The 16335-nt window shown below is 36.4% G+C and overlaps 1 protein-coding gene across 1 annotated transcript in view; it reads right to left on the bottom strand.

Moving 5' to 3' along the window:
• The window catches only part of LOC125228995 (ATP-binding cassette subfamily G member 4), a 74295-nt gene extending 60356 nt beyond the window's left edge, over positions 1–13939 (bottom strand). The window contains exon 1 of the mRNA XM_048133757.1: positions 13634–13939. Coding sequence (XP_047989714.1) covers positions 13634–13871 — 238 coding nt within the window. The 5' untranslated portion in view covers positions 13872–13939. The remainder of the gene's footprint in view (positions 1–13633) is intronic.
• Positions 13940–16335: the final 2396 nt, after the last annotated feature.

The raw sequence follows: 16335 nt of genomic DNA, 5'->3' as shown, positions 1-16335 counted from the left end.
ACATAGCATAGTGCATAAGGTACAGTGGGGCAAATCTCGACTGGGGGGCAAATGTAACTGGTCCATTTTTTCCATGTTTTACAATGTTTGCATTATTAACCTCTCGTGTGCCGGAACGTGGATCCTCGTTCGTAGGTATTGAACTCTAATTTAAAATTAATTAGAATTCAATATCTACGAACGTGGATCCACGTTCGATACGAGAGGTTAAATAGAGTGTCCACCGGTTATATATGGTAGGTGTGTTCAGTGGATACATGGAGAAGTCATCATCATAGTGTAATAATGGAAAAAATGGATTAGTTACAATTGGCCCCCAGTCGAGATTTGCCCCGCTGTGCCTTACTTATTTCTCTATGACGGCGACTTAAAGAATTTGTTTAAATAAGCGGTTATAATGGAAACCAGTGGAATTTTTTTTTATTTAGAACACAAACAGTCACATAAACAAATGAGTTGGTGTACTACAATGTAGGTACTAAGTAATTTGGATAAAAAAAGACCTGGAGGTTCATTACTGAATATAAAGATTGTTAACATACTAACAAAATTAGGTATGTAAGCTAATAGGTAAGCAAAAGAAATCATGAACAGTAGGTAATACTTAAGAAATTTTACAGTCATTAGACTAAATACATTTTCTTTACTACGATCGGATACAATTATAATTAATTAATTTAATTAGAGGAGGTAAATATTAGTTACTCATATTAAACCGAACAAAAATGTACACTTAGGTTTTTTATTTGTAATACTAGTGTTAAGTCTAACTCTAAATCTAAAACACTTTTCGCTTGAGTAAAATTTTCAAACAATAATATAATAATAATAATATGTTTAAATGATTAGGTATTAGTCAGCGACCAGCGTGCTAGAGACCGTCCAAAGTACAGTGTGCCTTTGGACTTTGTATTCACAGCCGGTATCCGTTTAGAGTGATTCATTACTAATATTGTGATTAGACTAATATACTTACATAGTACACTAGACATACATACTTACATAGTAGTATAACTTTTATATTTATCTCATAGGTAGGTAAGCGTGCTCCACCGTAGACTGCATCATCACTTATCATGAGATGTGATCGTAGAAAATGAAAATGAAATATTTATTTTTCAAGTAGGCATATTACAATGCGAATATGAACGTCAAATAAAGCTACGGTCAAACGTCTACCTATTCATACAAAAAAAAATGTATATACTTACATAAACTAATGCGTTCCCAAAAAGATACGTAGAGGACATGAAACTGCTCCAGTTTCAGGGTCACTCTTAGAATGTTTATTCAAGAGTTAGAGAGTAAACGAAAATGTAATTATATAATATATTTGTCATCAAGAACAGTAGCCGGCCACTGTTCACTGGTCAATTGGCCATATGGCCGACAATTAGATTAACAAGCGGCCGAGAACCAAAAAAAGTGGCTGACAACCGGTTAAATATTTAGCTGCTTTTTCATATTCTTTACTTATATAAAAACCGGCCAAGAGCGTGTCGGGCCACGCTCAGTGTAGGGTTCCGTAGTTTTCCGTATTTTTCTCAAAAACTACTGAACCTATCAAGTTCAAAACAATTTTCCTAGAAAGTTTTTATAAAGTTCTACTATTGTGATTTTTTTCATATTTTTTGAACATAGGGTTCAAAAGTTAGAGGGGGGGACGCACTTTTTTTTCCTTTAGAAGCGATTATTTCCGAAACTATTAATATTATCAAAAAACGATCTTAGTAAACCCTTCTTCATTTTTAAATACCTATTCAACAATATATCACACGTTGGGGTTGGAATGAAAAAAAATATCAGCCCCCACTTTACATGTAGGGGGGGTACCCTAATAAAACATTTTTTTCCATTTTTTATTTTTGCACTTTGTTGGCGTGATTGATATACATATTGGTACCAAATTTCAGCTTTCTAGTGCTTATGGTTACTGAGATTATCCGCGGACGGACGGACGGACGGACGGACGGACAGACAGACATGGCGAAACTATAAGGGTTCCTAGTTGACTACGGAACCCTAAAAACGTTATTTATCATTTTAATACAAACATGGCAAGCGTAGTATATTTTAAGTCTAAAAATCTCCAAATGACAAAGATTTGTCGAATATCTACATTGTTCAGAAAATTGATTTGAATTCGAAGTTTTGCTAAACTGGCCGACAACCGGTTAAACTACCTATCATCCTCCTTGCGTTATCCCGGCATTCGCCACGGCTCGTGAGAGCCTGGGTCCGCTTTAACATCTAATCAAGTTGCTGTTACATATGTGTACGATTTTGTATGTCTTTCCCACCACGGAAACCATGGGGGTATTTCGGACCTTTGGAAGGGGTGCGCGGAGCCGAAACCATGTTTACGATATTGATAATTATTATAAAACAGAAAAATGAATCTGCGAAGTAGATTTCGCAGGCGTTGTTAATGTTGTTATCCTTGACCGCAATGTTAAATGGTTGATCAAAGATAGATAAATAAAGAACATTCGACTATATATATACAGAATCCTTATATTTAGCTTTGCCACAAGTTTTAAAACTGACGACACTTAAATATTTACTAGTGTGTGCGTACCTTACTTTCTGCGTATCTCGCTCGTACCAACATAAAGCCTGACCAGAAAAATATACGATAAAGATCTTTCTAAATTTATATTCCATATTTTTTATAAAAATAGAATTTGGTAACAACAACCGGTCTATCGCAAAAAAGTAAAGAAATACTATCAGAAATTACGCAGATTTTAGGTACAACCAGGGGCGGCTCACTCCGCGATCCTTTCGCCGCGCTACAAGTACATGCCGGCGGCCGCGAGTTCGCGGCCCATTCACTGGCGACGACCTTCGCGCGGCGCAATAGAATTCAATGTCGTCTGCACGCGTGCGGTCCGTTTGTTAATGTAGGTAAGAATTTAGAATGGCGGCGTTTTCTGAACATCAAAGGAGTGAGCCTTCTGTACTTGTACTATTATATATTCTGTGGTACAACACAATAAGTTATGCTGTACTAAGAAAAGTGAATTGGTGCTACTGTACAAAGAAAATAGGTACCTACAAAGTAATTAAAATATATAAAATATAATAGAAGTCACAAGTTAAGTTATCAGCGATTGTGACAGCCTCGCCGGTGCAAAAGTTACGTCAAACTTTGACGAAATTATGACGTTTACTTAACCTTTACACAGACGGAGCTAACAAAGTCATTGCCAACTTAGCGGAGGCATTAGACTTTGCTCGGTCGATCTCGCATTAATTGCTCAAGGTTCAACTTCATAGTAAAACCTGATCGGTGACCGCATAAATGTTGACCATATATATGAGTAAAACTGGATTTTATGCGCATGTGCGGTTTAATAATTTCTTTGAACTTGGCATTGGCAATACTTAGAATTGGTTCAAGGACTATTTAAAAATAGTTTTGAAACGCACTGTCTTCGTCGACAATGTTTTTGTACAGCTTGATCGCTCGTGACGTCACGTGTACGTCAGTAAATACGACGCGACGTTTTACTAAAACGAAATTAAGTCAGACGCTATATATGATAATTATTATGGTGTCATCCATGCAAACCTTTGACAGTTGCTAACCAGCAAAGATTAGAGAATTATTGATGGATTTTTATTTTATGGCCAAAAATGAGATGGCGGAAAAACCTGCGGCCCATTTCTCCAAACTGAAAGTTACAAGTTACAAGCGGAAGTCTTTTTTCAACTTGTCATACTAGACATTGACAACCACTTGTAAATCGTAACTTATAGCAGGGCACTATCAGAATTTGGGACCTAAAATTAGCAAAAATTAACTCGCTGTCAGTTTTGTGACGATAATTAAGCATGAAATTTCAATAAAAAAATTGTTTTTTGTCAATTAAATAAACTTTAAGCGATAATCTAATCAGAACGTGAAACAAGTTAATTTTTAGACAGATTTTATGCTTAATTGTCGTTACAAAACTGACTGAAAATACCCAGCTTCGAGAAATGGGCCCCTGGACTAATTTTATGCATAAAGCGATCCGATGTGACAAGTGGCTAAAAACAGCTGAGGATAGGCCTCCACCCAGCAGTTGAGACACAGTACAGGCTATTTAAATAAAACCGTATTCGTATGATGATACTTAACAGCGAATGAACACACTTTGATGAGCCTTATCTACGCAATTTCCTTTCTTTGTCCTATTATTTGTTTTTCGTATCGTAAATTGAAGTACCACGTTTATTTGTCTTATGATTCAACAACATGCTTGATTACATTCACACAATAATTTATAAATATAGGTGATTCTGGACATTGAACTGTTTGCGAGGTTGTGATTGTGTTAACCTAATAATTTAGTGTTTTGTAACACCGCCAATATTTTAAGTAACGGTACATAATAAGGTACAGGGCGCCTAAAGATGGCCCAGTCAGTTGTTAAGATTTCCTGCTTGCAAAATTTCATACTTCTGAATGTGATTGAGCTTAAATTATGTGTCCATGGCTCGTACCAGTACCATAAACAAAACTAAAAGTTTATATTAAAAACCGGCCAAGAGCGTGTCGGGCCACGCTCAGTGTAGGGTTCCGTAGTTTTCCGTATTTTTCTCAAAAACTACTGAACCTATCAAGTTCAAAACAATTTTCCTAGAAAGTCTTTATAAAGTTCTACTTTTGTGATTTTTTTCATATTTTTTGAACATATGGTTCAAAAGTTAGAGGGGGGGACGCACTTTTTTTTCCTTTAGGAGCGATTATTTCCGAAAATATTAATATTATCAAAAAACGATCTTAGTAAACCCTTATTCATTTTTAAATACCTATCCAACAATATATCACATGTTGGGGTTCGAATGAAAAAAAAAATCAGCCTCCACTTTACATGTATGGGGGGTACCCTAATAAAACATTTTTTCCTATTTTTTATTTTTGCACTTTGTCGGCGTGATTGATATACATATTGGTACCAAATTTCAGCTTTCTAGTGCTTACGGTTACTGAGATTAGCCGCGGACGGACGGACGGACGGACGGACGGACGGACGGACAGACAGACATGGCGAAACTATAAGGGTTCCTAGTTGACTACGGAACCCTAAAAATGAGAAAAAAATCGATGAGTCATCTTAAGCGCCGGTAACTACAATTACAATTACAATTACAATTCTTTATTAATAACAAAAAAGTTACAGGTCGTACCTAAAGTTAAACAGTAGGAAAATATTTTTAATTAGTATTAATTAATTTCATCATAATTTCGATTATACAATGAGTAAGGTCGAGTATGGTTCGACTTGAATTGACAAGAATAATATTCTTATATAACTGAATGTGTGTCGTGATTGCGCAGAGGACTTTTAAGCTACCTTAAAGTATTCCGCGTAGTCGTAGAAAAGCTCGGCCATGAGCCACATTTTTAATTTGAATTTGAAACCCGCGATGGTAGTTGCGTTTTTGATATTATCGGGTACGCGGTTGTAAACGGCCGCTCCCGTGTAGTAGACCGATCGCTGGGACTTAGCGAGTTTGCATGGTTCGCCGATCAGTCTGTTAAAATGAGCGTTGCTACGGAGGGGGTAGTTATTGTTAGTGCCCTTTAGTTTGAACTTATTCATATTTTCTCGTGTGAAAACCGCCACTTGGTACAGGTAAAGGCAAGGCAGTGGGAGTATTTTGAGGTCCCGGAAAAGTTCCCGTGCTGGGGCGTCTGTTGGTTTACCGGCCATAATCCGGACTGCACGCTTCTGCATGACGAACACCCGGTTCCATTCCGATGCGCGCGCCCAGAATTCTACGCCGTAGGTGAGGAGTGAGTGCATAGTTGCGTAGTAGCACTCGCGCACGGCGCATGGCCCGGCGGTGCTCGCTAGGCGCCGTAGCGCATAGCAGGCCCGCCCCAACCTGCCACACAGCTCATCGATATGTGACTCCCACGTTAATGCGCTGTCAAGCTGGAACCCTAAAAGGCGTGCGCAGGACACTTGCTGTATAGTGGCATTCCCTGCGTGCACTTTTAGGGTTGGGCTCGGGTGGCCATTTAATTTAAAGGTCATGAAGCATGTTTTTTCTTTGTTCATGGCCAGACCGTTCGAATGGAACCATATGTGAAGTTGGGCCATGATGTCGTTTACCGCACTCTCCAGCTCACGCTCAGTGGTTGCTGTAACGACAGCCGTGACGTCGTCGGCGTACATAAATATCTCAGCGCCTTTTATCGCCTTTGGCAAGTCGTTCAACAGAACACTGAACAAAGTGTTGGAGAGGCACGAGCCCTGGGGAACACCCATGAGGTTCCGTAGTTCCGCGGACACGACATCACCCCCCGCTCCGACGACGACTTGCGCTCTGTCTGTCATGAAAGACAATATAAGCTTATTCGCCGGGCCCCGGATGCCGTAGTACGCGAGTTTGTCGGCGACGAGTGCATGGTCCGCGGTGTCGAAGGCACGCGATAAGTCGCAGCAAATGACGGCTACGTGGCGCTTCGCTTCGCGGGCGCTTAACACGCCTCGCACCACCTCGCGCACCAGGTCTGATGTGGACCGGCCTTGTCTATAAGCGTATTGGCTCTCGGACAGCGCGTTTCGCGGAGACCAGAAGTTGAGCAGTCGTTTATTTAACCCTGCCTCAAGACACTTGCTCGGACCTGGGATCAACGCTATGGGACGGTAGGATTTAATAATAGATTTTTTACCTTTACCCTTATAAAGGGGGCATATTTTAACCTTTTTTAAAGTCTCCGGATACACTCCTGATCGCATACAGTTATTAAACAGATGGGACAACACGTAGCTAATTTTAGGGCTAGATTGCTTTAGCAGGTTGGTCGATAAGCCATACGCGTCGGTGCTGTTCTTAGCTGCGACAGAATATTTAAATATATTGACCACTTCGTCCGGTGTGAACGGCGGTAACCAAGGTAACTTATTCAATGTTTATGTTATGTCACATTTTGGTTCGAAGTACATATTATAGTTTATTGATATTTGTCCGGTTTCGTAACGATTGTACTATTGAACCCTCTGACGAGCGGGTTGCAAAATTTGCTTGTTCAATTTATACGTACTCAAATTTACAAAGAGTCGAAACTTTATTGGGTCTGCATGTGTAGGTTATCAGGAGGTTATTCGCTTCATTATGCACCTACCGGCACTAGACATAAATCCGGTCACCATGCGAATTCACACACGGGAGATCATAACCTAACCACAAAATTAAAATTTTGAAAAAACCCCCGACCGTGACAGTAGTAGACCGATTTTCATGAAACATGGCTATGAACACTCCCAATTAACTCAGCTTTCAGACAAAAAAAAACTAAATCTAAATCGGTTCATCCGTTCGGGAGACACAGACAGACAGACAGACAGACAGACAGACATACACACAGACAGACACGTCAAACTTATAACACCCCGTCGTTTTTGCGTCGGGGGTTAAAAAATCTAGTCAGCATGCGAATTCACACACGGGAGATCAAAATACGCGAAACGTGTAGCAGACGTGAGACGCATGCGCAAACCGATATTATGCAGTTGTACGACGAGGAAGCTCGTTAGGAAATGGCCAAACAAAGGCACTGGTCATCACATTACTGGTATCATTAGACAATGACATTATCTCAATGAGACTCAGAGCTTACCCCTCAGTAATCTAAAACATGTCTAAAACTTACCCCTCTGACAAAAAAAGTCACAGTGCGCAAAAAATATCATAATAAACATATTTCCACTTGTGATATGTAATTGTGTGTGTTAAAAATGTAGTAACAGTAGTAACTAATTACCAGTCAGAATAAAATCTGTAGTCACAATAGATCGACTGTAATTTTCGACATATGATAAAACATCTGACCTATTATTTAACATATAATGTGTTAAAATTGTTAATTGTTAATCAGTATCGACAAGAGGTGTAGTGCCATCTAAAATAAACTATTTCAACTGGAAGAGAGGAAAAGAAAGGCAGCTGAAAATTGTAATACCAATAGAAAAGAGCGTGTAAAACAAAGCATGAAATATCTCTTAAATATCTATTGTTTTTATATTAGGAGCACCAAAACGGAGAACAATTGAGACAAATACACCATAATTGGGCAAAATTGGCGGCATCCTATCGAAGGGGAGAAATGTATAGATTACATCCATTGGCTCTCACATTATGAAGCGTACCTATCATATGTCAGAATCAGAATGAAACAAAAAACCAACATATTGCAAGGAATATATTATTGTCAAGCGGTCTCTTATCCTTGAACCTTTGTTACACGTGATAAAAAGCCGGAATAGCGATAGATTAAGATTACTTTTGTGATAGATATCAAGGATTCCTGACACATAAAGGTACATATATCGTCGGTTGACAACCATGATTCGTAATTTTAAAGAAACGCTTGTATCTATTTATGATAAACTGAGATATAATTTTGTTAACGATAAGGATTGCATACAATTGCAATATGTAGGTACCTACCTACAATTTGCCAGAGAATAAGGGGAATTCTTACTAGGACATTAAGGCCGAGTATAACACTCATTGTACGAAGAAATTCCACAGCGTCCCAAATGATTACCTAATTTTTGGAACCAAAAATTGCATATCACATTTACGCTATGTATTATAGAATAAAATTTATGTAACATCAAAAACTCCTGCTAACGGCTTTGGCCCCTGTCAGTGAAGGCGTTAATATTAATGTGGGCATCGCAATGCGTATTCTTCTGGGAGTGATCTATGTAGGTATGTTTAAACTATAGAATAACAAATAAATATTATCGGAGTATCCTTGACACGTGAAAATTGTGAAATTAATTCATTATTTTGTCCCTTTATGAAAAAATATCCCCTCATTTACAATGTAAAGTACCTATGAAGTAATATTTAATTATCTGTATCTAATCACATTCACCTCGAAATGGTTATTAAAAAAAAGATAAGGTGTATCCGTAAGGCGTAGAAATAATGCATAAGTATTTACAATTGTTTAGCATATTATTATGTTTTCCCTAACTGAGGGTCGTCGTGTTGATTGGACTCTCTTAAGATGTACACTCAGTTCAGGCTTACTTGTCCAATCATGTAAAGTAAACAAACACTGCTGGAAAACATTATCTCAATGGGTGTACGCTCTTGTCTTGAATTACACATTCTAAGGTAGGTAAATTTTATGTTTTACGAAATGGAAAAAATAAATTTGGGGCGCATTTAACCATCACTTAAAATGTTACTTAAGACATTAACACTTGTATTTAATTACTTAACAAAAAATTAAAGGTAAGAAGGTAGAGTACCAAAGTATTTTTAATAATGATAATATTCAGGAATATTGACACTATTGAAATATTTTTAGACAATTCGATGTTTAATTTCTTCTCATTGTTTGATTACCTATTGAAAAAAAAATGCTCCAAACTCTTGTAGAGATTAATGATTTGATTAAATTTTACTATTTATAATATTGCTTTCGTTTACCGCGATAGTTAGTTACTCATGAAATAAAACTATGGAAACGGATTAAATCACGTATAATGAATTTAAAATTCATCTCTACTACTAGCTTTATTAATAGTGTGTGAACCTGCCTTAAAAATCTATATTATTTGTGGTCATAGTTCATTAATATTTCTTGTATGTGGGTAGCTTTTGCACATTGTAATTTTTCCTCAGTCACCCGTTGACCACATATGTATTTGACTATACTAACCACTATCTCCATACATTTCCTTGAAATTCACTTGCTCATAATTTACTACTGCATAAATTACGTCTCTTTTCCAATAAACAAACATTTGTGACACAAAGTTAATACTTAAAGCTGATTATAGTTATTAAATACAGCATGCCAATTTAAATAATAATAGATCTATAATAACACGAGTCAGTCAACCGTGTGAAGACAAAACCGCATGCGTTGCACCAAGTGCACTTGCATATGTGCTAACGTAGATACATTACGAGTACATACTACATAACAATATATTATAATGCATTGATGTTGTTGACTTGCGTATTCGCTGATTAACCATATATAATATTTCATAAGGCTAAGCATTAAAAATATGCCGTGGATTTTAATTTATTTACATAGTATCCAATTTAAATGTACGGGTGTACTCACGTTAATATTTGAATACGTACGTATTTGGATATGTACGTGTGGTATGTGTATAAGTATGTATGCTTTATTTTTTGACATTAAGATTCAGCTAAACTATTTACTTTAGTTAGTTATTTCCCCACATAACGTAGGATAAGGGTAGAAAAAGAGAAGAAAATAGTTTCAAAGTTATTTAATTCGACTTATAATAAGGTACACCCCCCCCCCGGGGGTAAGGTACCCCGTGTGGTGACGGGTTAAGAATTTCACCACCCCCTTTCTTCCCGTGGGTGTCGTAAAAGGTGACTGTGGGATATGGGTTAAATTGTGGCGTAGGCGAGAGGCTGGCAACCTGTCACTGCAATGTCACAGTTTCGTTTTCTGTCAACCCCTTATTTGCCAAGAGTGGCACTGATACTTTAGTAGTTTCATGTGCTCTGCCTACCCCTTCATGGGATACAGGCGTGATTGTATGTATGTATGTAATAAGGTACACAAGGTCTTTTTCGGTACATATGGTTTTTTTTCTGCACTAGTCGATTTAAAACACTCGTTTCGAACTCTCTCTTCTCAGAACTTGTATCATGTACTTGAAACTTATATTATGATTGTACAGTGACCTGTAAAAGTGCATGGCGAATTTATCAATGAAGTTATTCATAATATCTCCATGAAATTTTGCAACTCACTGTACATAACATAAATAAATAGTTTAGCTAAATTATGTAGTTCGGTTTGTTATTTAGGGTAGGATGAGGAGGGTAGGGTAGGAGGAAGAAGGAAAAATGAGAGTACCTACAGTAAGTTGTCTTAATCCGACTTGAAGTAGGTACACGCGGTCTCTCATGGTGAGGGCATACTTGGATGTGGAGGATGATCTACGTAAAGTTGGGGCTTAACAGCCGTTTGCTGGGGGGCATGGTAGGATTGGTAGGATACACCTGTATTTCCCATGTCCTCCAAAATAGCACCAAGGTGTAAGACGGGGGGGTTGTTTAGTGGGTAAACTTGGGTAAAGGAGTCCCACATAACCACTCGGGTTCATCCTCGTACCCGAGTGGCATGTGTAACAGCATTTTCCCCTCCAGAAAAAAAAAGGTACACGCGGTCTTTTTAAAACAATATTATTATTGTTGAATAAAATAAAACCGTATCTAATTCGTACATCGTAACGAGGTTGAACTTTACGTTTTATCGGATAACTCACATACCAACAATTATATAATGTCATCACTTATACATTATAATATGTTTTTTAATTCAATAATAATATACATTGTATTTAGAATATAAACTGAAACGGATATCATACAAGAAAGAAATAACACACACACAATGACAATGACAAGGCCCACTCAAAAAAAGATCAAGGTAAAAAAAAGTACTTAATAAAATAATTTAATTTGTTCCGTAGTTTTATATTAGAATAAGGTTTAATTGATCTACTTAAATTGTAAAATATTGGTCGCATACAAACGTGTGAAGTGCGGAATTTTTTTACTAAGTGTGTAGATGTGAACAAATTCGACTGACATAATATGTAACCTATTCTTGCAAATAAACTTTTCTACATATATTTACGATGTTAATTTAAAATTGTGTAAAACACCTAAAAGTAAGAACACGTTTTCTTGAAGTTCGACCGTTAAATACCTACAACTGTTATCTCCAACTCATTAGAATGATAATTGGTAGAGCAGTAAATAATACCATTAATGACTTAAGTGCTTAGTACTGGCTTAGGCACTAGTACTGGTACAACTAGCTGACACGTTTTGTGTTGATATTTATTCATTGAGGTCGTTTTATCAATACCAACTTGAGCGTGAACAATCAGCTAAAAATAAAGTACCTAGTTCTCCAGTTATTTAGAAACGTGACAGACAGAGAGAGACGGACCATAAGGGTTACTTTTGTACATTTTTGATACGAAACCCTAAAAAAGATCCTCGACGACGAATTGAGCAACTCCTTGTTTTTGAAGTCTGTTAAAAGGCAGTCATTTTATAACGATCAGCTATCTAGATTGCTCTCTAAGAAATCTACGTAGTACTATGAACATATATATACATATTTATACACATGTATACAATATTTACTATGAACGATAGATTTGAATCGACACGTTTTGCCACTGGAAGTTTCATAGTAAAGGCAGAAGCGAATTATTGAGATTCGATTCGGCGAGCCTAGCCTACCCCTCTGCCTACCCCGTTTAGTAAAAGAGGCTTGAGGTTATCTATGTATATAACTATGTACAAATATGAAGTGTTCATTCATATTATAATTATCTATTTAGTTATTTGTTATCGCATATGATATCATTAGTTCCTAAGCAGCAGTTATCTAGGTCCGGTTATATATCTAACATTCTAGACGACCTGAGAACCGACCTTTGTTCAGATTAGCGAGCTATCTCCGTAATAATTAAGATATTTGCGTCACTTTGATTAAGGAAACAGCAGTAAATAGAGCAATTGAGGAAGTAGATTAGCTGTTATTTACTTATAAAATTATATTTTGCATCTAAGTAAACAACTACTACACCTAGGTACTACGATTTTTGTACAGTAGAGTTCAATTATATCTACACACTTCCGTTTTCACATTCTCCGATCCGATATCGGATGTCGGAAGGATTTCAATGGAAAAAAATTCAAGATGGCGCCTGTAATGTATGGGATGTCGGTCCGACATCCGATATCGGATCGGATAATGTGAAAACGCACTTACGCGATTAATAATATCTGACTATAATAATATATTCTCTGACGAAGCCTGCGTTGCGGATTGGGATGACTTTTTAAATGGGATTATATTAGTATTATTGTTTTTAATTTAAGGTTGGTAGGGTGTAATTTATGTATCTACTTACATATTTGATTAATGATTATTAATTTTATACGTCTCTAATATTACAATGTACCTACTCATAGTTTTGGGAACGTATTTTGTCGGATTGATTATATAAATAAATAAATACCTATTTTGAAGAAGAAGAAAGAAAAATAGTATTTTTGTCTTGTATTTATTAATACCGCTTCTTTTTCCACCGCTCTGAGTTCTTGAACCTAAATAAAGTAATATATACGACCTTAATATGATAATATCTTACATGAGTGAGTAAAACATGTACGAGATATTGTTATTTTAGTCAAGGTTTAAAGGGTATCTTGTATTTGAATCATAAAATATAAATAATGTTAATAATTATGATAATTTTTAAATTTTGTACTTTAAAAAATATTCATGTTTTGAATAGTAAAGAAAAATATGCGTTTGAAATAAGTACGTGTGTACGTATTTGTACCTACCTAAACTGTGGGTCTAGTGAAAAAGGGTATAACTCAAATTGACTCGGTGAAAAAGGTCACAAGTCTGAGGTGGGATTTGTGGCCTTTTTCACCGAGTCAATTTGAGTTATACCCTTTTTCACTAGACTCACAGCTATTTTAATTTTAAAATAGGTACTTAACCTCTGACATAAGTAATGAAAAGTTTTACAACAATTTTTAACCGAATTAATCATAAAAAAAGCTTGTAAAAAACACTTCTTACCTTTATTGATTCCAAGTTTAACTGTGCAAGTTATATTGCTGAAATGCATGTCCACCGCCTCCCGCGCGGGGACTCTTGAAAATCCTTGCGAGGCAGCTTGAGGCATCGCTACTGCCATTGCAGGAGATACTGCAGCAGGAATCACAGGAGCAGCAGGGGCCGCAGAACCCGGCAGCACCACACCATCAGAACTGAACGCGACACTCTTGTCGACAATCTCTGCTCCGGCGAGCATCATTTTCGTTTCGAAATTCGCGCGTGCGTTAACGCGTGCGCGCTGGCCAATGTCGCGCTCGCGAATGCGCGAACGCATGTCAGCTGTTGTCTTTCACGAGCCGATGCTCCCGTTACCGACCAGAATAAAGTCTAGTACTAAACGCCCGCTATGATAGGTCTTGATATACTGGTTATAATATTATTGTTGTGGGAATCTCTCAGCACCCTTTGTCCAGATAATCGCGCTTCGGTTGTAAGTGACGATGTTTACGAAGATGTGAACAATAGGCTTTATTGGTGAGTGTTTATGACAATAGGACAGTGACCGGGATTAGGCGGAACTGCGTTAATTAGTTTTAGTACATAACAATGCATGGGACTCAAATGACTGGGATAAGGGCAAGCGAATGATGACTTAAAAATGCATTGGAGTGCATTAATATATTCAAAGAGGAATTGGTTTATAATAATAGTAATCACTAAGTGAAGCTGCCCTAAATATTTATTAGTCATTACTACATACTTAATATCTAAGTCAACATATATGTACATTTGGCTGTACCATGTAAAAATGGTAGTTGTAATAATTGCTAATTAACTTTCATTGGTATATTTCAATTTTAATCGGTTAAAGTACCTAAGGTCCATTACCCAATCATGGACAGTTAAGATAAAATTTTGCCTATTTTTGATATTTCACTGATACATGTATAAATTCTACCGCTATGTGTGTTAAAACTTGAATGTCTTATCCTTCTTTTACATTTCAAGCATACTTATTGCGGAATAGATAATCCTATTGGTTTCTTCATAGTTAACAAATTAAAATGAGGTGTTTTTTCTCCAATTATGGACGGCAGTTCTCCAGTAATGGATCCCCCATTATGGACAGTGAAATAAGTTTAAAATTTTACTTTTAAAGCCAGCTAATACTCAATGAGTCAATTTTATATACCCCAAATAAAATTAGTTTGGGTTATTTTAACATAGGATTGTTTCTTGTAAATTTTGGTTTCGTAAATTGTTCCTTGTCCATCATAGGAGGTACGCAGTTTTCCGGTTCCAGATATGGACAATTGGACACTAGCAAAATAACACTATTTCTTTATATCTTTGGAGTTACAAACCAGTATGTTTTATACCTTATCTCATGGTTAAAATTCAGTAAGTAAAACTCATTCAAGTTATACCATACCGCGTATTATTTTATTATACTAAGAATTCGTTGTGATATTTTTTTCAGTAAACTGATGAATTTTATCTTGCCGCCAAATCCTTCAGAAATAACCGAATTAAATGAAACTTCAAAATTAAGCAGCTCTATGACTCTTGTTTATGATAAAATGCCGTCAGTTTTTAGAAACTAATATTAGATACTTATTTTTAAAGATTTGTGTTTATTTTGTCCATAATGGCATCACCGTCCATTATAGGGTATTTTACATTAGTAGTAAATTAGAAGCTTGTAATACCTATCTAGGTACTAAAATAAGAAAACACATTTTGTTTTAAAACAGTCGTAAGCTCATACTTGGATGCTTGCTAGTAGTAGGCCAAAAATACGTTGAATATTAATTTGTTTATTTTTGAACTATCTTAGTTAGACATAAAGAATAATTACAAATGTAAATAGGTAAAGAATATAATAAAATATGATGTGGGTTATTTAACCATGGGTTATATTTATACTTTCTACCTATTTTTAAACACTACACTTGTGCGACACCAACCTCTCGCCACTCGTTTTGAACTTCCCCTTTTCCGCACTTGTATCGTATTGTACTATTTTATAAAATATCTGCTTTTTAAGGGCTAAGATAGTTATGATAGATAACTAGAAATTAGTACATTACAAAAGCCTCTGCCTCTACGTTAGTTGAACAAACGAATTTAACGTTTAGCGCCATCTATCTACTCTGGCAGGAACTCCAGTCTTTGCTATATGTGTGACACCGCGTCGTACTTTGCTAACATAATCATCAAGTTTTGACTGTTGTCGATAGATGGCTCTGACGACCTATTTGAATTTTAACAAAATTGGCGTATTATCATAAATCATAAAATCATCAATTCCTAAATAAAAAAACATGCATCGATTTTTCGAAATTAGTTTGCTCTTTCACATATAAAGTATTTTTTTAAAGAACTCAATCGTATATTTTATAATAAATCCATTTTTGCTAATGCCATTAATGTCATTCATAAGTTTATTTTTTGTGGACCCGGGACTAGCGACCTTATCACGAGTTTGACACTAACATATTCTTGCTTTTTACGGTCATTAATATGCCAGTCCTCGCTAAATATGCAAAAGTAGATTACGCACACGCTACCGAAGTCTACTTTAGGTTAGGGGTAGTTTTCGAGATTCAAGCTAAAATATTGAGGTTATAAACTACTTTAGCATGAACTTTCAAGCTAAAATATCGCCGCGAGATAGATGACACGTCTTTGTCTAATTGTATTAATGACATAAGGACAAGTAG

This window comes from Leguminivora glycinivorella, chromosome 1, assembly GCF_023078275.1.
Source record: "Leguminivora glycinivorella isolate SPB_JAAS2020 chromosome 1, LegGlyc_1.1, whole genome shotgun sequence".
Lineage (NCBI taxonomy): Eukaryota > Metazoa > Arthropoda > Insecta > Lepidoptera > Tortricidae > Leguminivora > Leguminivora glycinivorella.
The sequence above is the reverse complement of the archived record's forward strand: the minus strand, read 5'-3'. Positions and strand labels throughout refer to the sequence as shown.